The 22,764-nt window shown below is 42.0% G+C and overlaps 1 protein-coding gene across 2 annotated transcripts in view; it reads right to left on the reverse strand.

Moving 5' to 3' along the window:
* Mdn1 (midasin AAA ATPase 1) overlaps positions 1–22,764 on the reverse strand; it is a 137,743-nt gene that overhangs the window by 19,217 nt on the left and 95,762 nt on the right. Inside the window, exons 66-87 of one of the 2 annotated variants that reach the window (XM_035439939.1) lie at positions 22,461–22,696; positions 21,968–22,063; positions 21,314–21,408; positions 20,854–20,975; positions 20,377–20,523; positions 19,741–19,850; positions 19,117–19,190; positions 18,460–18,658; positions 16,872–17,034; positions 15,369–15,515; positions 14,423–14,549; positions 13,411–13,516; positions 12,487–12,602; positions 11,047–11,529; positions 10,621–10,841; positions 10,062–10,217; positions 9,735–9,913; positions 8,814–8,975; positions 6,519–6,656; positions 4,217–4,355; positions 1,171–1,337; positions 345–488 (exon numbers count right to left, since the gene is read on the reverse strand). In XM_035439939.1, the coding sequence (XP_035295830.1) occupies positions 345–488; positions 1,171–1,337; positions 4,217–4,355; positions 6,519–6,656; positions 8,814–8,975; positions 9,735–9,913; positions 10,062–10,217; positions 10,621–10,841; positions 11,047–11,529; positions 12,487–12,602; positions 13,411–13,516; positions 14,423–14,549; positions 15,369–15,515; positions 16,872–17,034; positions 18,460–18,658; positions 19,117–19,190; positions 19,741–19,850; positions 20,377–20,523; positions 20,854–20,975; positions 21,314–21,408; positions 21,968–22,063; positions 22,461–22,696 (3,527 nt within the window). Of the gene's footprint in view, positions 1–344; positions 489–1,170; positions 1,341–4,216; positions 4,356–6,518; positions 6,657–8,813; positions 8,976–9,734; positions 9,914–10,061; positions 10,218–10,620; positions 10,842–11,046; positions 11,530–12,486; positions 12,603–13,410; positions 13,517–14,422; positions 14,550–15,368; positions 15,516–16,871; positions 17,035–18,459; positions 18,659–19,116; positions 19,191–19,740; positions 19,851–20,376; positions 20,524–20,853; positions 20,976–21,313; positions 21,409–21,967; positions 22,064–22,460; positions 22,697–22,764 lie in introns of both variants that reach the window. The other variant, XM_027403424.2, reaches the window with a different exon arrangement.

The following is a 22,764-nucleotide window of genomic DNA, read 5'->3' on the forward strand; positions in this document are numbered from 1 at the left end:
CTCTGTTACTTCACGCTAAAACCCAAAACTTAATCAGCAGAAGCCAGTAAGCAGTAAAGATGCATTCACAAAATGTCACCAGCCCCCTTCCCAGCTATGTAGTCCAGGCTGGATGGGAATTCATGGTCCTCCTGCCTCAGCCTCATGAATGTTAAGATTACAAGAGTGCATATTACCATGCTTGACTCTGATACACACTATTCTATAAAGCATGGGAAAGGAAACAATAGAAGAATAAATAGAAGAAAATAGAATAAAAGAAAAATAGAAGAAAAGAATGTCATAAAAGACGTAAGAACTGTGGTCTTGAGTCAGGAGAATGAACACTGCTAAATGTTCATTACCTCATCAATCTGCTCATTAATTTTCTCTTGGCTCTGTTCAACATCTTCAGGTTCTGATTCCTCTTTCTCATCTTGACGTTTATTATGTTTGTTCAAATTCCCAGCATCCAAATTGTCATCTTTAGCAACAAGTTCAGAATCTTCCTAAATGAAGAAAAAACAAAACAAAACAAAACAAAAAAACCTATTATACATTCAAGAAACTGCTTCTATTTGGGCTAGCCCTCAGATACAAATGACTTCTGCTGTTAGGTCCAACCCATACAGGTGACTGTCAGACAGGACACTATTCATGATGTGCAGATCACCATGTCACTTGTAGGTCTGTCCCAACGGCAGCAAGAATAGGGTGGAGAGTAGGTCTGATTGATACTCTGGTTCCTGCATACTCACCCTGCCATTCTCAGCTAGGAGCTGGGGTGCAGCTGCACTGGGAGAATTGGCTTAGCTAGGATTGTTTTTTGTTTTTGTTTTATTGAGACAGGGTTTCTCTGTGTAGCCCTAGCTGTCCTGGAACTTGCTCTGTAGACCAGGCTGGCCTCAAACTCACAGAGATCCACCTGCCTCTGCCTATCAAGTGCTAAGATTAAGGGTGTGTGCCATCGCCACCTGACACCCAGTGTTTAAAGTTCCCTCCTCCACAACACAACAACACCTGTGAGGACTCAGGTCAGGCTGCTGTAAGCTCTCAGTATGAGCAAGAGAAGCAAAAGAGATGGACCAAAGATGAGAAAAACAAAGAAAAGGAAGGGCAGCAGACATCAGGGCATGAGAGGACCAGCTCCTCAGTCAGGGTCTGAACTCTGGGATGGGGACTCTTAATTACCTCATCCATTCCTGGTCCTGTTTCTTCTGCTTTACTGTCATCTTCCTCATCTTCTTCCTCATCATCTCCCCACAGCCTCTCATCTAGTTTGTCAGTTTCCTCTCCATTGAGATTGCCCATCTGTTTATCCAGGTCTCCATCCTCACTATCGGATTTCTCGTCATCCTCTTCTGAAAGGGAACACATGCTAAGCTCAGATAGGCAGATCCCTCAACCAATCCAGTTCTGCATGTGTAAAAGGCAAAGTGCCGTTAGGATCTACTGCCTGTTTCTACAGAACGCTATGACATGATGCCAAGTATTCCTTCCATATTTTGCAAATCATTTGGAAAAGGACTTCCATGTGTGAGTAAACAGTAGAAGAGTTGGTGGAATGCCTGGTTTTGATGCTGGGGAAGACACTTTACAAGATCTAGTAGACACACTCAGGTTTAGTCACAATTTATATCTATAAAGTGATAGACACGTTGTATTCCCTTATCTTTTCTTTGAACACTTTACTACATTTGTTCAAATACTTCACTATGCATCAGATGTAAACCAATTAATGAGAAATTTCTTGCCATCATCTTTGCTCCCCCTGACTCCTTTGCTGATGGATATATCCTTATGCTCCACTGGCAATCATTTACACATTTCTTCTACTCTATGTTAGCATTTGTTTCTATAAAACCGTCGCTTAGAATAAGACCCTGTATTTCAAGTTAGAAGTTTCTGCTTTTTCCAGTACTTATAATAAGTACTGGATTATGGCACAAGCACAGCAAATGATGATCTGCTATAAAAAAATTGTCAGGGGCTGGAGAGATGGCTCTGCAGTTAAGAATACTGACTGCTCTTTCAGAGGACCCTGGTTCAATTCCCAGCATCCACATGGCAGCTCACAACTGTCTGTAACACCAGTTCCAGGTAATCTGACACTCTCACACAGATACACATGCAGGCAAAACACTGATATGCATAAAATAAATTATACTGTCATGTTTATAATGCTAAAAGAATACTAATAGGAGGTTAACAAAACAAAAGTCGACTACAGAACTGAGTATAGTCTATGTGTGAGCCTGTATGCCACAAATGTGAAAAAATACACCAGTATCAAGTGGCTCATATGGTGGGCTTAACAGTGTTTATTTTGTTCTTACAGTTTAGTAACAAACATCTACTGTATTTTTACTTTATTACTGTATGTACGTGCATGGGGCTGTCGAATGTACAAGAGCAACATCTTGTGTTTAACAAGTTGGCCCACTTGGGGAGTCCTGCTTGGCAGAGCTGTGGGGTTATTGATTGGAGGCTAGATGACTGGTTGTTCCTGTCTGTAGCTTTCTCAAGTGCCACTGCCATGCCTCCCTAATAAGAACAGCTGTGGGGTTCTTTCAACAGCTCTTTGGTGGTGTGCTTTATACTTGCTGGGCACACATATAGCTGTGGATGGTGAGGGTGATGATGCTTACGCTTATAATTCTGATGAACAGAAATAGTACTATCTATCACTCAGACTGACATAAGAGTCTCAGTCACAAAGACAGCGTTTTACAGACAGCTAACTTTAGACTCTAGAACAAATGCAAAGCAGAATGGCTACCCCTGGAGACAAATACACAAGAGGTCATTTTCCCAGGTGTTGTTTTGCTGGTTCAAGGTCAGAATAGAAGCAACTTTAGTAGACATAACTTCCTGCAGCAATGGACCTTTCTGCACGTACTCCCCAACTTCACGGTGCAGCCAATGGTTTACTGTCTGCGAACCCTCACCAACTTAGAGCTATGTGCACGGTCAATGTGACATTACTAGCCTAAGAGAACCTACTTGACATATCTTGTGTTGTGAGAATGGGTTGGACCCTGAAAATATAACTTTACAATAGTCCAGGGTTTGGCTCTGGGAGAGGCGATGGTGATGCAGAGACAGACAGCTGTGTAGAGCTACGTGAGAACTGCTGCAGAATATAAAGTGTGTGTGTGTGTGGAATGACAGATGGAGAAGAAGAAGCATGAGGAGTGTGAGGGAGTGAGTAGGTGAAAGAGTGAGCAAAGAATGAATGATAGAAAAGAAGTGTGTGAGAGTGAGTAAGTTGAAAATCAGAGTGTGAGAGTGTTTGTAAAGAGAAATATGTAACAGTATGTAAAGAGATGTTGTAACTGAAAATAGAATATGTAACTGAGCAGGAGAGAGATGTCTGTATATAAGAGAGATGTATAGCTGTATGTAAAGAATGTATCTGTGTGAAGGCCGAGATTGTCAAGAAAAAGAGATTATTTAAGATGAAGTAAAAGAAGGTTTCCATCATGAAAGCATGTGCTTATTCCTTTTTTTCTTAGGTTAAAAACAGAAAACATATGGTTTATTTTCCCCCTCAGATAGAAAAGTCCAGTAACCCTCAGATAAGAGCTTTTCCTAAGTCCCCCGCTACTCTGAGGCTTTCTCTTTATTACCTTGGAGCAGGCCTCCCATGGTCTGAGTCATGTATGTGTGCACATTCATGAGTGTGGGTGTGCGGAGGTCAGGAAAATGACAGCTGCTAGTTCTTGTTTTCTACTTTCTGAGACAGGGTTTATTTTTCTGATGAATAAGGCTAGTTTGCCTGCCAGCTTCTAGGGTTTTTCCTGTCAATGTGTCCCATCTGCCACTAGTACTGCTAGGATTACAGATGCCCATGCTGGGTTCTGGGTCTGAACCCAGGTCCTTGTGCTTCTAAGGCAAGTGCTTTTACTCACTGAGCCATTTCCCTTTGCTCCCTACTATTTTTATATTAAGGAAAAAGTCACTAAAAAATTATTCAACAACGAAGAAACCTCTTCAAATAAATTCAGAGTCAAACTGCTACTTCATCTTGTTCTTTTGGATTTCTCTGCAGACCACTGAGTCACTTCATCCAACAAAATCAAGGTGTGGCTCAAAGGAGAACCTCCAAACCTGTGAATCCCCTCACGGGAGACGGTCATGGCACATGCAGTTACAGTGAGCAACCAGCTTGTTACAAAAGAATACAACAGGAAATATTTAGTGTTCAAAACGCAGAATGAAATGACACATCTCAGACCTTCTTCAAGCTCGCCATCATACATTTTCCCGTCGAAGTCTTCTGACATCTCGATGGCATTATCCTCGCCTTTAGTATCAGGTTTTGAGTCAGGGTCCTCCTTGTCTTTCTCTTGACCTTTCTGAAATGTATCTTCTACCTTCAGGAAAAAGTGTAAGAGCACCGGTGAACCCTGTGCTTCCCATATGCTTCACTTCTAGACTATAAACACCCAAGCTAACAGCGTGAAAGCACTCTGCAGCAGGACAGAGAAAACATACAACAGGAAATCTGACAAAAACAGCCACATGCAGTAATTTATGAAGGCCTGCTTCACATTTCTGAAGTTTTTTTTTTTTTTTTTTTTTAAATTGCTTTTCTGATCAGGAATACAGAATTTTATTTGGGCTTTCTTTATGAGAATTGTAAAAATACTGTCACTAGCACAGGGAAAAAAAAAACAACAAAAAACAAAAAACAAAAATCAAAACACAACAACAACCCAAATAAAACCCCAAAATCAGTATCCCAGAGACTTTTTTTTAAAAGGAATTATGAATTTTCCCAGGAGTGGTGGTGTTAAGTCTTTAATCACTGCACTCTCCAAAGCAGAGTCACAGGGGGATCTCTACTGAGATTGAGGCTAGCCTACTCTAGCAAGAGTCCTGTCAGTCTACATAGAGAGACTATGTCACAGAAAGAAAAGAAAACAATCCAGCTAGGTGTGGTAGCATGTACCTGCTATCCCAGAACTTGGGAGGATCAAGTCTGAGATGAACCTGGATTACCTAGTAACATCTGACTCAGTACTCCCGCACATACCAGTCTTATTTTCCAGATCTTTTCTCCTTGTTTTTTGTCACTTTGATCTTTAAAACAACAGGGTACAATAGTATAGCTGGGGACAGAAAAATGGCTCAGCGGGTAAAGAGAACTAGCTGCTTTTCCAGAGGACCTGGGTTTGGAGACCAGCTCTACATGGCAGCTCACAAATGCCCTGTATCTTGAGTTCCTGGGCATTCAATATCCTCTTTTGGCCCCCGAAAGCACTATGTGCACAGACATACATGAGGCAAAACCTCCATATACACGAAGAAAAACTGTCTTAAAAAATATTTATGTAGGATGAAATTTAGCAGTTTTTGGTAATATTTTACCCTACTTAATGTTTGCAACGGATTGTACTTTTCTATTAGTTTCCATCATTATTCCCATTATTTTCATTTAGAGAATTACTATATGACTGAATTATATTAGAGAAATAAAGAAAAATTGAAATAACAATAAAAATTAGAGTGTTATCACATAAACACCAGTGCCAAGAATAATGATTTGGATTGATCTAACTTAAAAAAAAAAGTTGCCAGGCAGTGGTAGCACAGCCCTTAATCCCATCACTTGGGAGGCAGAGGCTGGTGGATCTCTGAGTTCCAGGCCAGTCAAGGCTACAAAGTGAGACCTTGCCTCAGAATAGTTGAAATTTTATCTTTGGTACAAATTTATGATTTGATTTAGATTAGAATAGTGGTAAAAAGAAATAACTTTATATTCTTTCAAGTCACAGATGACTACTTTAAACGACCAATAGTAGGATAAACATAACACATATATAAACAAATAAAAACAAAACAAAAAACCCACAAAGTTTAAAATTTCAGTATGTCTTTGCCTCATTATTATTTTAAGACAGGATCTCACATTCCAGCTAGGCCTGTAACTCACTACATGGTGAGATGAATCTTGAACTCTTGACCTTCCTGCCTCCATCTCACAAATGCTAGGATTAAAGGCATGTGCCATCACACCTGGTTTTCAATGCAAAAGACAACATGTATTATTGGCCAACACTGTCAATACTGTTTAATTACAACTTGTAATAACCAAATCTTAATCTTAAAATTACTACTACCAAGACTTGTGAGGTTTGACCCTTAGGACCCACATAGCAGAGAGAACCAACTCCACAACTTGCCCCCTGAATGAGTACACATGTATGCCTCACTCCACTCTTTCACAAAATAATACAATGTAATTTAAAATTTAAACAAAATAAAACAAATTACCCCCAACACCCAAAATACTCTGCAGAACCATCAGCAAATCCACATTTAAAAACAAACTGTAAGGGCATTCCTCCCGAAACTATAATCATAACCAGTGCCTGAATTGCAAAGGTCCTTTGGCATTTAGGTTCTTATTTAAAGACTCACCCAAATTCCAGTATCTCTAGGACTACAAAAATGAGTCTGAGGCTGTTAGCCTAGTATCAAGTTTACTAGACACTGAAGAGGAGAGTCAACTTGCGCAAGCAGTGTGAACCTACCTGTTCCTCATTTTCGATCCGGTCACTCACATCCTTCATGCCCTCTCCATCTCCAATCCCACCTCCCTCGTAGTCATGAAATTGTGTCGATCCCTCTCCCGATGAATCTTCCATCAATTCTTTAGGTAAGCAAAACCCCTAGAGAGGAAAAGATTCAGCAAATGCTGTTGTAATCCTGCTGGAAATGCAGTAGATCTGTGACACTGTAAGATGTTAGCTTTGTAGAGGTCTCTAGTAATGGTTGCCAAGACAACAAAAAGTGGATGAAACATATCAGGATAGTTAGGGTGGTTACTTAAGAGCAAGCCACTGAACCAGAGCAGATAGGAGAGGGCAGAACACGTCTACTGAAGAGATGGCTCAGAGGTTAAGAGCACTGGCTGCTCTTCTGGAGGTCCTGAGTTCAATTCCCAGCAACCACATGGTGGCTCACAATCATCAGTAATGAGATCTGGGGCCCTCTTCTAGCCTGCAGGCATACATGCAGGAAGAACACTGTAAACATAATAAATAAACACATCTCTAAAAAAAAATAGAAAGAAGCTTGTAAAGAAAGTACTAAAAGTAATGGCTGCCATTCAGAAATTGTATGTAACAGAAAACACTCTATTGGTCAATCCAAGGATAATGCACTAAAAAATCGAAGCTGCTAATTATCAGAGATCCAAGATGAACAACACCAACTTTGCTAAAATGAAACAGCTTTCTGAGTTTTAACTACAGCCTAAATCTAACACTGAAGCCCTGTGTCTTATCTACATTAAAGTTCAGCACCACTCAGAAAGGCTGTATGGTTTGGACACTTAGGCACACTCAATTTCAAGGTGCATACATTTTCAGAAAGCTGCCTGGAAATGTTCAAGTATTTTCCTACTGAATTATATTATCATAATATGTAGATTATGTATATTATGATGTACCTATGTATGTATGTATGTATGTATGTATGTATGTATGTATGTATGTATGTATGTATAAGTTTCCCAAGACAGGATTTCTCTGAGTATCCCTGGCTGGCCTCAAAGTCATAGAGATCCGCCTTCCTCTGCCTCTCGAGTGCTGACTAAGTCATGCGCCACCACTGCCCGCTTTATATTTTCTAACGTTCATTTACTTCTCTGTGTGTATGCGTGTGGAAAGGTAGTTGTGTACAACCACAATTCATGTGTCAAAGTCAAACTTGCAGGAATTGGTTCTCCCCTTCCACCACATGGGTTTCAGGAGTTGAGGTTAGGTTGTCAGGCTTGGTGGCAAGTCCCCTCACCCAGTAAACCATCTCACTTAGAGAGGTGTGCTCAGATATAGACAGATGAATGAGTCCACACAGGAAGGAGATTCAAATACCCTTGGAGGAACATAGCACTACAGTAGTAGCTCTAGCCTAGACAGCCACCAGGCTGGCATGCTACTATGGAGTTCAGGCCAAGGCCTGTTAGTAGACAGAGATGGCCATCAAGGCATCTTCTACAGTGCACATTGTCCTTCCATTATCCTTTGTATAGTCTTCTTCAAGAAGTAATGAGAAAGAAGAGAGGGGCAAGCCTAAAGACCTATTACTCAATAGACACATTTAACTTTTCTGGATACGAGGCCTCAGGATTTACCTCCAGGATTTTAGAGACTAAGAATTTTAAGTGTTTACAAGTCCAGACTCCTATTCTGTTTGTAATCTTCCACCTCATTTATATTGTACGCAGTTGAAGAAATCTCAGAATACTAAGGAAGAAATCAAAGAAAACTTTTAAAAGTCATTAGAAGGTGGTGTTCACAAAAATACTAATCTACTTGGGAAAGTATCCAACTTGAGTCCAAGAACTGGATTTCTACATTGTGCCACATCTTCTGGATTTCACTGTATGTGAATCGAGGGCAAGCCTACAATTGCTGCAATTTTGCCGCTTTTCACAGTAGTGCATGTGTCTTAATGAAAGAACAGCTTTTTTTTCCTTAGCACTAAGAGCCCCTTCTATCATTTAATCACAGTCAGACTTCTCTTTTTTTTTTTTTCTTCATAGTCAGACTTATAACAGCTTTAAGAATCTATTTTGTAAGTCTAGCTCAAGAGATATCTGAAGACTTCAAATTGACAGCAGCCTTTGGTCAAGAGGAATTTGCAAGTTTTAAGACCTTAGTGGAATCTGTTTAGAGATCAGTTTTCAGACAAAGCCCTAAGCCCCAAGGAGATAGAGCACCTCCTGGTATTTCTGACTGCCCACCATAAAGGCCCAGCATGCTCTGCAGAGACGTTAAATGTCTGTGTGACTCATCGCCATGATCCACACTGACGGTCCTTACCTTCTGGGCGAGCTCTGTGAAGGTGTGGGCAAGCACAGAGAGCAGCTTGGCAGTGCTCCGGTGAGTTGCCAGAGACAAGGTCAGGAAGAAAAGGATAAGGTCCGAGAAGCTGCAGAGCATGGGCATCAAGCGCACTAGCAAGCAGCAGGACTGACTGAAGACCTGAGACAAACAAACGCCCAATTACATTGCTGAAGAGGAATTCCCTCTGGAGAGACTTAGGAACGGGCTCTAAGTCATTCATGGTAAATCGCATGTGTTTTAACCTCATCTCCTAGCTTGGAGACTTTTTCCTTATACACATTCATAAAAACTCACTGTATATTTTCAGCCAATCATTTAGTTAACAGTATCTAGGCTGTCCTAAAACTCACCAAGTAGCCCTGGCTGGCCTTAGATTCATGGTGATTCTCTTGCTTCAGCCTACCAGTGCTGGGATTACAAGTCTGAGCCATGAAACACAACATACAACATACAGCATTCTAACATGGATGCTGGGAATCAAACTCAGGTCCTCTGATACTGCTGTACACTTTCTTAATCGCTTAGCCATCTCGTTAGCCCACATTTTATTTTTTTTCTAAAGGATTTATCAATAAATTTTACTAATACAGCAGTGTTGGCACTAGACGTAATGAAACAAAATTAATAATGTCCTACAAAATAAGTGCCTTCTTATGAATATAGTTTATACCCAAAAGCATGTGATGGGGATGTGACACGATGAGTATTCTGGATGGCTAGCCGTTTTGTACCTTTCAGAGCAAACACTCAGTCTTTCTAGAACCTATCAATGACCAAGTAAGTCCTCGGTGAACTGGGCACTGGGGTCTGCCAAGAACTCTCCCCATGGAGTGAGGTAAAGACTTCTTTCCTCATCTACTCTGAGGAACACTTAGTCTGCCAAGAACAGCTGGTTACCTTGTGTTTGGTTGTGTTGCCATCCTCATTGCAGGACTTTAACCTCTCCAACAGCTCAGAAACAGAAGAAATTATTTTCTGGACATGTAAAGTGCTCACACTGGCCCAGAAGTCATCCTCTAAGAGTTTTGTTAGATGTCCTGGTTGGAGTCTCTCAAAGCTTGCCTCTTCTTTCATTTCTAGCAACACAAAGCAGCAAAACAAACCTTTTCATAGCTCTACTCACGAAGCCTATGTCTAACATGTCTTTTGTTAGCCAAAGAAAGAAACCATTAACTTAAAAATCAGATCAACTCTAAAGTTAATTTTTGGTGACTTCAGACATACCATCCTCTTCTTGTGGTCTCTTTTCAGTGGTGCTGTCTTCTGCTTTCTTACTGTTTCTTTCTGCTAAGTTCTGGATGGTGCAGAGGATGACCCGGATGGCAGTTTCTACTTGCTCCGAAAAGTCTTCAACAAAACTTTCCTCCAACATCTGGTTTCCTAGTAAGCAACATGGTATACAGCAAAGCTGAATCTCAAGTAATACTCATTGTTAAATGCCTGTTAAGTGAAGTGCTGTATTATTTGCTAGTCACTATGTGAAGCTGTGATAAATCCTAGGAAGAAAAGGCAGATTCCTTGCCCGTTGAACCTATGAAGCCCATCATTTTATATCAATGTTACAAAAAGAATGCAAAAAAAAAAAAAAAAAATTAAAGAAGCAACAACAGGTAGTGTGTATAAACTGAGTTAATCTCACATATTGGCCTCAGGCATTTCAGCCTAAGGGAAACTGTAACATGAGTGAGTCTGCACTCCTCTTATGCACAAACCTATAACAGGACAGAACATATCAGTAAAAATCTGAACTTAATTTCCCATTTCCTCACTTCTAAGTTCTTACCTCCTTGCTTGTGTGAAATGAACAGACGAGCTTTCCAGGCAGTGAAGTCATCTATAGCTTTACAAACTTCGCCTCTTAGATATTCCAGGCTTTCAACCAAGGCCATTTGTGCTTGCTCAACTTCTATCCCTGGGAGAACGAACAAGGACTCTAGGCCTTGCAAATGAGCTGACACTTGGGACAGGCAATTCAGCCCAGAAGAACAAACTTCAAAATCTTCCCTGCAATAGAAATATGACAATGGTGAAAGGAAGGGGCTACAACCAGCACCTACTCCCTTCTCCCTCTAACCACAGCAAACATGCTGTGTCTCAAAGTTTACAGTTAGCACCATGTAGGTCTGCTGAGTAACGGGAATTACGCACAATTCTTTTCACGATTTTAGCCCAAGACAGAAGTCTCTGTAAGCAAGACAGACACACTTACCATGTATGAAAGAGGGTCTCACAAGACTGCTGTCTAATTTTGTCAACACCAGCTTTCATAGTTTTAATGGTTTTCAGCAGCTCTGTCAACCCCGCAGTTGACTGTTGCCAAAGTCGATCTTGTCTCCGCATCTGGCAACCAGATGGCAGCTGACTTCTAGGTACTGGGGATGGATAGCTCAGATCAGAGGGAAGTAAGTCTGGCATTGATCCTGATACTGGTCCCTGGGTATCCATTCTTTCCAGGTGAGGGGCAGTAGGCTGCTCCTGCACTGGAGCATCGCTGTGGCCTTCAGTTGGCCCTGCAGAGGGACAGCACTGGAAGAGCCAGGAGAGCTGCTCCAGCAGGATCTGGCTCTGCATGGCCAAGTGCTGTAGTCGTTCTGTCCACTGCTGCACACTGTCCTGGGGTGGGAAGGCTACTGGATAAATGGGTGGCCCAGTGAGCCTGCTGTGAATCTCTTGTACACAGCTGAGGAGGTTCCTGTGCAGAAAAATATAGGGAAGGACAATGGCATCCCCAGTCATGCCACCAGGTTGTTTGTATAAAGAGTCAATTTGTCTGTATGCTTCTGAACAAGTATGGCTTTTTCATGTAATTAAGGGCTGGGGATGTAGTAGCTCCGTGGGAGAGGACCAACTTATCAGTAGGGGGCCAGGATTACATTTACATACACAGACAGACACACAGACACTGGGTGGGGTGGGGGGAGTCATCTGGGTATTCGAAAATAGATATGAAGTCTATTAAAATGCCTCCTCAAATTAAACACATTCGTTAGTCTTTCAGAAAAGGCACCAAAACTCATGCCATTATTAGCTAAAGCTTATCCGCCAGCCAGCAGCCAGCAATAGTCATGGCATTGCAGTGACTTCAACTCCTACTACCTTGCAAATGTACTGTATTTTGCTAAATAAGCCCTAATGAATTGAGCAAAAAACAGATGCCAAACTGAATACAGTTTAGAAATATTGTCTCTGAGCCAAGAATCCCCTCAATAGATTCTGACAGTCTTCTTAATGTCCTCATCTTTATTATCTGTTTCTATTGAGGAACAAACTGCCAACTGGAGAAATCTAAAAGCCCAACAGAGGCAGACTTAACCTAGGCTGCCCCAAACACCAGGAAGCCCCGTGACTAAGAACACAATCCTGACTATCAGCCTATCACAGTAAAGATCCTCATTTCAGACCACGTACACACAACTCTTTTGACTGGGGCTCTGAACTCACTCCACAGACTGCTTTTCGCCAGATCATGAATGGTACCCTGGCCTGACATCAAATGTAACAGTAGGGTCAAAAGAAATGCTACCTGACCTCTTTGAACTCAAATCCACTTAAGATAGTGGAGGGCATTCCTCTCAGCATATGAAGCAACTCTGAGCTGACTTGCAAAGATCTTCCTAATTTGTTGCAACCATCCTTGCCCAGAACATACCTGAGGATGATCCACTGCTCAGTCAGTGTGGTCAGGGAGCGACGCTGTCGGATGAGCAGCTTCATCAAGTGTGCTGAGAAACCTTTACACCTGTCAACATTCCCCATGCCAATCTCCTGGCAAGAGGAAGAGAAGAAGCAAGCTGAAGGCAAGGCATTGCTGATAACCCTTGCCCTCCCCATACATGCAGAGGCTACACCAGAAAACTATTTGTTTAAAAAAAAAAAAAAAAATGCTGGGTGTTGGTGGCACACGTCTTTAATCCCAGCACTCAGGAGGCAGAGGCAGGCGGATCTCTGTGAGTTCAAGGCCAGCCTGGTCTACAGTACCAGGATAGGCTCCAAAGCTACACAGAGAAACCCTGTCTCAAACCCCCCCTCCTGCCCCCAAATAAAAATAATGTGTTGTTTTGCCTGCATGTATGTATGTGCACCATGTACATGTCTAGAGGTCAAAGAGGACATCTAATACTCTGGAACTGAAATTACAGAAAGCAATGAGGTACTATGTGAATGCTGACAACTGAACCTGGGTCCTTTGCAAGAACAGCAGGTGCTCTTCACCATGGAGCCATCTCTCCAGCCCCCAAAACTATTTTTTTTTAAATCTCAGGTTAACGTATGCATGGGCGTGAGCAACAGTTCACCCTGTCTTCTAGCAGTGGCTTTCAGACTAGCTTCTAAAGATCACTGACATCCATGAGAAGGAATGAGGCATAACACCAAACAATATAGACAGATGTAGTCTGCTCTCACCTCCCAAGAGTAAAGCTGGTCCTCTTGGCAAATGCAATGACACTTACTAAGATGCTCTAGGATCCACACTAAGTTATGCTGACTAAACTTAACAAGCTTGTTACTGCCTGATAAAAATGGTGACATGAATGAACAGAGCAGATGCTTTCCCCAGCCCATGTCAATGTACCTTAACAGGAGTTGCTAGGGCTGCAGTAAGCCTGGTGTGCCGTGCAAGAGATCGATAAAAATACTTCTGGCACCCATCCCACAAAGATGAAATTTCTGTGAGGAGCCTAGAAAAGAAATCAGGCAACTTAATGTATTAAAGCCACAACTGCCCACCAAAGATCCTAAAGACTCAGACTTCTGAGTATATTCAGGCATAGCCCAGAGTCAGCATTTGAAATCCACGTGTCTATGAGGAGGATAATTAGCACCGGAAGCATTGCCAGCAAACAAGAAGCAGCAATGGTCTGTTTTCTCCGGTGAAACGTTTATAAACTAACTTGACGATGGAAAAGTATGGCTTATAAACCCTGATGTGAACAGGGGCTAATCAGGTAACAAGGAACTAGAGACAAACATGCACAAAATGGAAACAAGGCAGGAACAGCTTAACATGGGGCCACACAGGTGCTGGAGAATAAACTGGGAAATACGTGTCCTGTCAAAAGCAGAGGGACAGCTCCATTACAGTGGCATGGAGACCAAATGAGAATGTAAGACCATTGGCAAATTACCTTGAAAAACTAACTCTGGGAAGCTGCTATACAGCTTCCCCCTTTACAATGTGGCTCTGGTGAGAGTTAAAACACATCAAGGTCATTTGGGGACCTCTAGGTACATAACAACATAGGCAGCTGTGTCTCAAGGTGATCAGTTCTCAAATCAAGTGTTTTAGAACTCACATGAGACAGCAAAAACTATGGCCACTAAGAGACTCCCAGCTGTAAATTCAAGTCAAGTAAGCAGAATTTAGGGAAGCCAAAGGAGCAGAGCAAGAGGAGTTGGGGTGAGGCCTCAGGTCAGGAATGAAGCACACACTTTAGCACTACAAACCAACGAAGCAGGGTGGCAAATACAAGAAGGAAAGGCAGAACAAAAGGAACACTAATATATTAGGTGCCAGATCCTTTTGCAATCTTTTACTCTTGAAAGTTTAGTGACTTCCTCAATGTGTAATTTACAAACAAACCAACCTAGAATCGGCCTCCTGAGTGCTGCTGACTATAGATAATGCACTCTTGAGATCTAACGGGTGAAGATGAAGCAACTCTTGAGGACTTTTTGAACGGGCCCAGGCAAGACCTTTTCGATACGACAGACCTAGGAAATAAATCAATAGCAGGCATTAAAGCAATGCGCCACCAGAAACTTCCAGGAATACAAACTTAGTTAGCCAGGAGTGATAATCCATGCCTATAACCTGAGGTAGGTAGGTAGGTAGGGGGGGGGGGGGGGTGTGTGTGTGTGTGTGTGTGTGTGGTGTGTGTGTGTGTGTGTGTGTGTGTGTGTGTGTGTGTGTGTGTGTGTCGAAAGAAGATTCACAGTGTGAGGCCAGCATGGATTATGTGGCAGTAAAGAAATGCACCAACTAAAACAGGCTCAGTCCCTGCATTTAAACACCACCCCCCAAGTGACTCAGATGCTGAAAAGCACTGTTCTCTACCTGTGATAGAGAATATAAAATACTGCTGAAAGCAGAAAATATCAGTCTGTCATAACTCACCACAAAACCTGAAAATGTGTAGGAACCGGAAGTTCATTGGAGCACTGTCCTATGTATGCCTGGAATTCTTAGAATGACATTCCACAACTTTGCCCAGTACTTTGTTTTATATGCTTTCAGGAATTTCCCCCAAATCACCCATGTCACTACTACCCCCAGGCCGATTACAGGAGCCGGAGATAAGGCTTAGTGATTAAGAGTGCTTGCTGCTCTTCCTGATGACCCTGAGTTCAGTTCCTACCACCTGCATTAAGTAGCCCACAACAGTCCATAATTCGAACTCCAGGGGAAAGACTGTCTCATTTGTCCTCTGTTACTGCCCTCACACATCCCGTGCACACATAACATACTAAAACTTTAGGCTACCAACAAAACCTGGCAATAGTACTTTCTAGTGTTTCAGGAGCTCCCCTTACCAATTTTTGCAAGGTGTTTAAAGAGATCCGATAAAGCGCGATGTTTCTGCATGAGGATGTGCTTGGCTTCTGATCGCTGCTTTTCTTTCTCTGCAGAGGGCTCCACATTTAAGCTCTGCAACTCACTTACAGAAGAAATCACTTCACCTGTAGGGAAAACGTAAAATCCCAAGGCCGTATTATTGCGTGCACATTTGCTCTATGTCAAGGACCTCCTGGGGCACAGGAGCCATAAGTACCATTCATCTTTCACTTGCACCTTAAAAGTCCCTAGAATTTGGCAAATGTTCAATGAACTGTTTGAACTACACTTGTAAAAATGTATGGAAATGGGAAAATAATGTACCTCTTAGCTTCATCATCTCTTGGAAGGGGAACTTCTGATAATTGTATTCCACTCCTTCCCTATGTGAGCTAATGCTCTTTTAATCTATACAACAGAAGCACTTATCTGTAGCCCAAATTCATTTATTTATTTAGAGTTTCTGAGACAGGGTTTCTTTCTCTGTGTAATAGTCCTGTCTGTCCTGGGATTCACTTTGTAGACCAGGCTGGCCTTGAACTCAGAGATCCATCTGCCTCTGCCTCCTGAGTGCTAGGATAAAAGATGAGTGCCACCATGACAGGCTAAGGGTTTTTTTTGTTTTTTTTAAATTTATTTATTTATAGTTCATGTACATTGGTATTCTGCCTACATGTATGTCTGTGAGGGTGTCAGATTCCCTGGAACTGGAGTTACAGACAGTTGCAAGCTGCCAGGTGGGTGCTGGGAATTGCACTATAGTTCTACTTTATAAACCTTTTTTTCTTTTTCTTTTTGGTGAGCAGGGTCTCACTATGTAGCTGGCCTTGAACTCAAATACCCATCTGGTTCTGATTCTTGAATGTGCCTCACCATACCTTGATTCCACTTGACTAACTTCTGTTTTTAAAAGATTTAACACCAAGTGGTGATGGGGACCACCTTTAATTCTAGAACTTGGGAGGCAGAGGAAGGCAGATCTTGGAGTTCCTGGGTCTACAGAGTGAGGTCCAGAACAGTCAAGGCTACATAGGGAAACCCTGTCTCAGGAAAAAAAGAAAATTATCTTTTAAATTTTATGTGTGTCAAGTGTTTGCCTGCACATGTCAGTGAACCATTTGTGTGTCTGGTGCCTGGGGGACAGAGGAAGGTGTTGGATCCCCTAAAACTGCCATGTAGATGCTGAGGCAAGAAGTCACTAGAAACCTAGAGTTTGAGACCAATCTGGACAATGCAGAAAGATACAACAACCAACCAAGATCAAAGGCAGTCCACCATTCCTAGTTTACATGTGAGAATAGAGGGATGAAATTAATGTAGAGACCCTCTACATTATCAGGAGGCTCAGCCTTTGGACTCTGATTTATACCACATGTGTTTAAATAATGTACAAGACATCAAAAATGACATAGGTCCCACATTCCTGGCCATCATAGACGATGGGAGTCAGTCTTACTTTTGCCATGGCTGTTAGCACTCACCAGTGAACTGGTCAAGGCTTTCCACTAGGCAAGGTAGGGGGCTCTCCTTCATAAACATCAGGCACACTTTCCTCATTCGTTTTGAGAGTCTTGGCAAGCGACGCAGAAGCTCTCCCTCCACAGACAAAGGACCAGCATCCTGACATTGCTCTGCAATGGAAGCCTTTGAGACAGCACAGGTTAGTGTCACTACCAAGAAAACGAGTAATAGCACCCTCCCCTTTGTTTTTTTTCAAGACAGGGTTTTCTGTGTAACCCTGGCCATTCTGGAACTTGACTGGCTTCAAACTCACAGAGATCCTCCTGCCTCTACATCCTGAATGTTGGGTTTAAAGGCGTGTGCCATCACCACACAGCCAAAGTAAGTTTTAACTCGATGAGCAATAAATTTAAGTCTTCTCCCCTATCTTCCTCCCTCCTTGCTCAGCAAATACAAAATCATCATCATCATCTCAGGAATAGATAGATATAAGCACACATATACAGATGTTTAGAAACCTGAATTCTTTTGTATGTGACTGACATAGCAAGTCATGAGGTTTTAACCTTTCAAGATAGAATGAACAGTAAGACTGCAGTCATCGTGGTATTAAACCAGTGTGTTTAAGCACAAACCAAGGCAAATGGGCTCACCAAATCCTATTTGTACTACTGTTTTCCCCTATCTTCCTGGTCCCAAGGACAGGGTTTTTCACAGGTCTTGAGGTCCAGTATCAATTAATATAAGAACTTTATCCACCATGGCACATTTTCTATCACCAGCACCCCCATTCCTAAAACTCCTATGTTGTCATCATCACCAAATCTAAAATTTTGATCAGAGTATGGCAGCAGTGAGTTGACAAATAGTCCATTGAAATTTGCCAGCATATGGAGACATAAGCAATTTTTACTATACTTTTTGAGTGACTCTTAAATAGGCCAGTGACCTAATGGCTGACTTTGTGAATCCCAGGATGGGAAGTCCAGTAAGATTCCAAACGAGTATGCTCTGGAGGAATGCTCCTCACACCCCAAGATAGGTGGCAGGAACACCCAGACAGCATCCACTCAAGAGCTCTGTCACTTACATTTTCAGAAAGTTTGCACACCATCTCAAACAGGGTGCTGGAAAGCAACCACAAGCAAGCATTTGCATTATGAACTGAGCAGGCACTGAGCAACACTGCTCTGGGCACACACTGCAGCAGCTTCCTCATCTAGCTGCTGAGTTCCACTAGCACATTCTATTGGCTGTACATAGACGTATGTGTACAGATGTGATCAGGTCACACAACTTTTGTGGGTGTCAGAGGAAACTTTTGGAGCTGATTCTTTCCTACTAATCTTTATGTGGGTTCCAGAGATCAAGCTCAGGTCATCAGGATTATAGAGCAATCAGTTTACCTGCTGAGCCAGCCACCTGACTGGCCCAAGATCATAGTTTCTGTCTAATTCTATAGAATAGCCAGACAAACAACCAAATGCTACAGATATCCAAAGAAAATCCCAAAGGCATTCCTTGTCTAGTTCCTGGTTCACCCCTTAACTTGAAAGATCCTGCTTAACTACCCAGGGATTAAATATGTAGCATTCCACAAACTTGTACCTGCCAGGCTGTTGGCTGTGCTAACAGGGTCTCCTTCAGTGCCCTGTTCAGACCCTGAATAGGTGATGTCTCAATTGTAGCTTCCTCTGCTGGCTTTGGCAAACAGTCAGGATGTTCTTCCTTGTTACTCTCTACCAGACATGACTGGCAGGGTTCATTCAGGACAGCTTCAAATTTCTTCATGAATTTAAAGAGGGTCCTGATCTCATGTAATAACAGATGTAAGGTTAAAAACACATTATGTTAAGGGAATTTGAAAGCAAAAATTATAATGTACACAATATATGTATATGTACACACAGACAGAGACACACACACATACACACTTTGATCTTTTATCGCTATGCTGATCTCCTTAGGTATTCATAATTATTTTGGATTTTTAGGAAAATATATGCCAAATACTGTTATCCCACCTCTTCTATAAGAGGAGCTGTAGCCAGCCACACTGGGGTTGCTCAAGATAAATAGCTGGTGAGTGGCAGAAGACCAGCCCATTGGACACATAGTCTGCTTTGCCCAAGGCATACTTTTCCCTGCAAGTAGACTTTGTTCATGGTAGCATGAGGTCAGACGGGGGAAACATGGTAGTCTTGCAGCCTACCCTACAGAATTGTGGTTTTGAAAAGGCACTACCGGTTTTAAAAGATAGATTACCTATGTGTCTTTTCCACAGATTGTTTAATGGACCAGAAGCTGACATCATTCCACTTGGATATCTTCACAAATTCCTGAAAAACAAAGAATTTCAGGAAATGGCTTTATAAAGCTTGTATCCCCTTTTTGCCCTACATTATCTACTTGTCAAAGGTAAGAGACCATTCCATCCCAAATATAGGACTGTGTGTCAGGGAACACATACAAGACTAAAAGGAGAACCATGTATTTGCCTCAAATCAATCAAAAAATGGAGATGCTACCACTAATAACTCATTTGATAGACACTCTGGCTTAAAAATCACCAAGTTATTCATGTTTCTCAAATCAGCATTGGCTCTTCAATCCTAGTTTTCACTTAAGTATTGAAAACAGGACTCTCCTGGCCTTATGGAACTTCACAGCACATGCCCCATGTAATATAGCACACCCGAGGCAGATGAAGAACACAGGAAAGACCAGTAGAGCATACAGACTTTCCTGTGGTGGCCCGTCCACCAACTTCTATAGCCTCCTCCCCTTGTCTTTTGCCTCACTATTGTAAGAATCACAGAAGAGAACTAAGGAAAGGGGATGGGCTGATTTTGTACTTTCAGAGGTAATTATGACAGCTATCCATCTTACTTTAAGTTCTTTTTCTATGGGGGAGCGAAGTTCCACAATTTTAGCTTGGACTGGGTCAAGAAATTGCTTGTAAAAATGGTACAAATTCCACAGAACACTGCAAAGTGAATCTGGAAGAGAGAAAAAGGAAACAAACATAATATACTCACTATGTTGCTTCTGGTACTAGCCCAAGCCTTCTTTATTACCCAGCCCATAGAATTAAAGCACATTCCACATTCAGGTTTGCTAAAAACTTGTCTGAGCTTAGCATTCCTCAAAAATGCAGGCTGTCAAAGCTGCTGTATTTTCATTTCAACTTCTAGCAGATTTATTGCCATTTTTTAAATAGATGATATACTGAGAATTTCTTTAAACCAATCCTTCAGATTCTTGTCTAAAACTCATAAAATCAATAGACACTATACTCATTTTAAAATGGCCTATTAAAACGTTTGCCTCAATTCTCATTCATGTACAATCTACAGTGAATTTATAGTGATGACTTAATTCCAAACCTGATGGGGTTGTAACTGATATCAGCAATTTTTAAATGGGGCTTATTAAGTAGCAAGCTCCAGGCATGCCATGGCTTCATAGTGAGACGATGTCTCAAAATAAATAAAGTGCACAGTGAACGAGGAAAAGAATCCTCACCTTTTCCTTCAATTTGTGGCATCAGTAAGACATGACAATGGAAAACCAGTAACATTTGGAGTCGTACATGGAATTCTCCCAGAGAAGATCCTTCAATAAATGCTTGTAACGTGCTGACCAGCAACATCAGGGTCATCTGCTTGTCATCTTTAGAGAGTAAAAGAGCAAAACACACATGTGTCTTCTACCATCCCTTTCATCCCTAAAATGCATGCAGGGTACCATGCAAAAGGAAGGGCCATTAGGTAGGTACCATATCAAACTGAAGCAAAGTTACAGTGGCTGACTTCCACATAAAACCTATATGTAAGTTACGTATTAAATGCACTCACAGCAAACTATAAAACATTAATATGAAGCAGTTTTAATTCAAGCATTTTAACTACTACATAAACTGAGTTAGTTCCTGGACTTGCAGAATGGCATAACTTTACAGTAATACTGATTCTCTAGATCCCACAAAAGCCCCTGCCTTACCTTCCTGTTCCTCTGTGCGTTCCTGCATGTGCTTCTCCAGCATCTGATAGATGGAGAACCAGTGCTTGGTGGATTTCTCAGTGTGGCGTCTCATGGTATTATCCAAACTCATTGACCAGCAGCTGACCAGCAGGGAGTGGGAGGAAAAAGGCAGTATTTGAAGTCCAATTCACAATTCAAATACTTACTTTTTTGAGGTGGTGAGTAGGCCATCCTCACTCACTATGTAGCCCTGGCTGACTTCAGTCTCACAGCGATCCTACTGTCTCTGCCTCCAAAGTGCTGGAATTAAAGATGTGCACTACCACACCCAACAAAAAGTCACCATTTTTACAAACGGTCCCAAGAAGCTGTTGAGTCTGCTGCCTCAGAATGTATGGTTTAAGTTCCGTGGTTAAAGCACACCTGTAACTCCATGTTATACACAAAAACCCCTGGGGCAAGCAGGGAGGTCACTTACTTCAGCTCCAGTTTACGCCACCGAATGATCATCTGACTGACTAAATCGAGATGTTTCCGGAGAGACAATGCCTGACTTGCATTCTCCTCCCAATCCTAAAGAAACAAAGACCTTTTGTTGCCATTATTCAATCCCTTAACTACTTCCTCCTGTTCAGTAATATCTCGGTCTTTCCTTAAGAGAAGACTACTGGGCACATAGCAATTTTTACCAATCACAAGTACAAATTCACAGTGTAATACAGTTGGCCACTGTGTCCCAAATAGTCACATGGCACAACACCACAGAGCCCAAGTTAGAGGCAGACAAAAAAGCAGAGTTTGTGACTATGTCGGAATTCCTGCTGCTGGCTTTTATCTGGATCAAACTCATCTGTCACCTACGAAGACAACAGACAAAATGGAGGCTGTGTGGGGATGGAGAAGCATGCTTGAAGGCTGTCCTGGCATAGTGAGCTCCTAAGAGCCCTGGCCACCAGGCCCCACCCTCCAAACAGTTGCTCACTGGCACCAACCTCACCCCAACTCAGAAAGACCAAGAATCTTCATCTTTCTCTAAACCATACTGTACCTTTGTGTTCTAACATAGGTGTCAAAAGAGAAATCTTGCCAAAATACCAAAAACTGAAAAAAGGAAATGAAGAAATCATCTTACTTGCGCCTTTGCCAGAAGGATCTCTAAGCCATTCAGGAGCTTTGAGATGGGACTGGAAAGTGGGAAACCACGAATTCTCTCCATTACAACCACAAGCTTAAAGAAAGAAAAAGATTTGGTTAACTCAGTGGAATCATCAGTGACTGACAGTGATGAGTCCTGACATGAAGTTTTAGTCTATGTTTCACAAATACCTATAAAAAACAGGAAGAAAATTTTCTGGGCCATGGAACCGCCTGAAGGAAATCTTTCATAAGCTGCATTTTTCTGGAAATAAGACTGATTCTGACTTTATTATTTATTTCCTATATTAAGAATTATTATAAAATTTGCTAAAAATGGCATGTTCACTCTGTAATTATTCAAGGAACAGCTTATGGGTTAGAGGTAAGCCTTTGTTTCGTGTACAAATGTGTAAGTCAACATCCCTGGAAATAGTTTGAGGCCAATTGGGTCCTTGGGCAATTCCCTCCTTCCTAGCTGGTTACACTACCTGTTGAAGTACTGGGTGCTCTGGCCAGTCCTCCAGCAACTGATTGACAGCTTCCAAAAGGCCTTGAAGCACAGGTTGGCACTGCCGTGCTTCTGCCACATTGGGGTGCTGGTAGAAATCATAGGGCCCATCAGGCTTCATCATCAGGTCTGAGTCTGCCTCCCCACAGAGAGTGTTATAGGAGAGAGAGCAGGCCAAAAGATGACTGCCAAAGAGCTGGTCATTCAGCTCAGCTCCTGTGAAGGTAACAAAACCAGGAAAAAGTCAGTGAACTCAGTAAGACGGTTTAACAGTAAGTTATAAA

Source organism: Cricetulus griseus, chromosome 2, assembly GCF_003668045.3.
Source record: "Cricetulus griseus strain 17A/GY chromosome 2, alternate assembly CriGri-PICRH-1.0, whole genome shotgun sequence".
NCBI lineage: Eukaryota > Metazoa > Chordata > Mammalia > Rodentia > Cricetidae > Cricetulus > Cricetulus griseus.